At 32.9% G+C, this 1,755-nt stretch overlaps 1 protein-coding gene across 1 annotated transcript in view; it reads left to right on the top strand.

Moving 5' to 3' along the window:
• The window catches only part of LOC108359832 (nephrin-like), a 222,053-nt gene that overhangs the window by 47,730 nt on the left and 172,568 nt on the right, over positions 1 to 1,755 (top strand). Inside the window, exon 4 of the mRNA XM_017611896.1 lies at positions 982 to 1,134. Within this exon, the coding sequence (XP_017467385.1) occupies positions 982 to 1,134 (153 nt within the window). The remainder of the gene's footprint in view (positions 1 to 981; positions 1,135 to 1,755) is intronic.

Raw genomic sequence — 1,755 nt, 5'->3', positions numbered from 1 at the left:
AACAAGATTTAACGGAAGAGGAAGTGTTTTTCTCGTTGGGTTTTTCCATCCTGTTCATCACAGAAACTCAAATGGGTGTTTCATTCAATTCTGTACCAATGCAATGTTTAACGCTGCAGCTGCCCCTGCCCCTACCTACTGCGCCCTTGGATATGGGCCTAGTTTTAGTCTGATTTCAATAATTTTCAACATATTGCGTTTTTGTCCCAAGGAAAATAATTGCACTGAGTTTGGTAGAAATTGATATATCGGTCACCGAGATGTACATATGTATGTAGTCATAAGTGTGTGTCCCATTTTCTAACAGCTTGCAAAAATCTCTTATTGCTAAGATTATTGCATACGTCGGCTTTGAGTGAAGTAGCTTATTTATTTCGTATTGGTGAGGCGGAGTCTAGCAATTCTTCGAAAGTGAGCGACGCCATAAGTGCCACGCCTATTTTCAAAAAATATTATAATTGTCTTATTTTATGCCAAAACTCTACTACACATACTAATTTTGGATCTAGTATTTACTGAAATATCGTAGTTCTTGCATTTATTTTGCAATACCAACTTACTGTGGATAAAGGGCTTCTAATATATACAAAATTTCGTTGAGATATCTCAATTTGGACATTCAGACGGCATACATAGCTTAATTGACTTCCCTATTCATTCTGAGTATTTGGTATATATATATATATATACATATCTATGTATATCTATCTCGATTCCTGTAAGCTGCTACAAACAACCGTTATTTCAACAAATTTGTGTGCTCTCGGATACAAAAAAAAGGGATTTTAATGAGTCTTCCATGAAACAGTAACTTTCTTTCTCGGCACGCTGTTTTGATATCTGGTCACTTTTATAGACTGTTGTATGAGAAATCTCTAATAAGTATTTTACTGATGAAATGTCTGAGATACAGATACAAACAAATTTGTATGTATGTATGCATATTAATTTTAAAAATTACCTTTTTTGATCTATTTAAAGCTCCACCTGGGTTCATTGAAATACAAGGATATGCGCACAATTCCAAAGTAGAAGTGAGAGAAAATCAGGATTTATCGTTGAATTGTATTTTGGCAAATGCAAAACCTGCTGCTCAAATTATTTGGTATCGTGGTAACGTGGAATTCAAACAAGGTAATTTTAGAATTGACTATTTAATTTAAAAATTTCAGTGCAAAGTTTGAAAGCATTTTTGTGACATTGACATTGAATTATTTGATTTAAAATTTTTAGTTTTCAATTTACCTTTGTTTATAAAATAGATACTAATTTTGCTTTATAAAACACTGGGCTGAATTAAATGTTATTTTTAAAATGTAGGTACATGAAATAAAAAAAATATATTTCTCATACACGCATGTTCAGTCAATGTTCACTGGTTTTTGCATCAGAATAATATAAAACAACTAACAACATCAACGAAAGTAAGGTCAATTGAAACTATTTCGCACCAGTATGCATTATTACCTTTTCAAAAGCGAAATAAAATCAACAAAAATTCGGAAGTAAAGTAGATGATGCTATTTCCTTATTCAAATGGAAATAGCATCAACAATGCTTAAACTATGTTGATTCAAAGAAAAAAAGGCGTGTTGAGCACCGTACACATGAAAGTGAAACTTCTTAAAAAAGGTGTGAGCACCAGGTACTCACGAAATTTGATGTGCAAACATATTTTTACGGCTCGGCAAACCATTATAGCTCAGCTATGCATACTTGGCGTTGCGTGAGAGTTGTCACATAAGGAATCTGTTA

Source organism: Rhagoletis zephyria, unplaced genomic scaffold (genome assembly GCF_001687245.7).
Source record: "Rhagoletis zephyria isolate East Lansing unplaced genomic scaffold, Rhagoletis_zephyria_1.1 Rzeph_scaffold_00474, whole genome shotgun sequence".
Lineage (NCBI taxonomy): Eukaryota > Metazoa > Arthropoda > Insecta > Diptera > Tephritidae > Rhagoletis > Rhagoletis zephyria.
The sequence above is the reverse complement of the archived record's forward strand: the minus strand, read 5'-3'. Positions and strand labels throughout refer to the sequence as shown.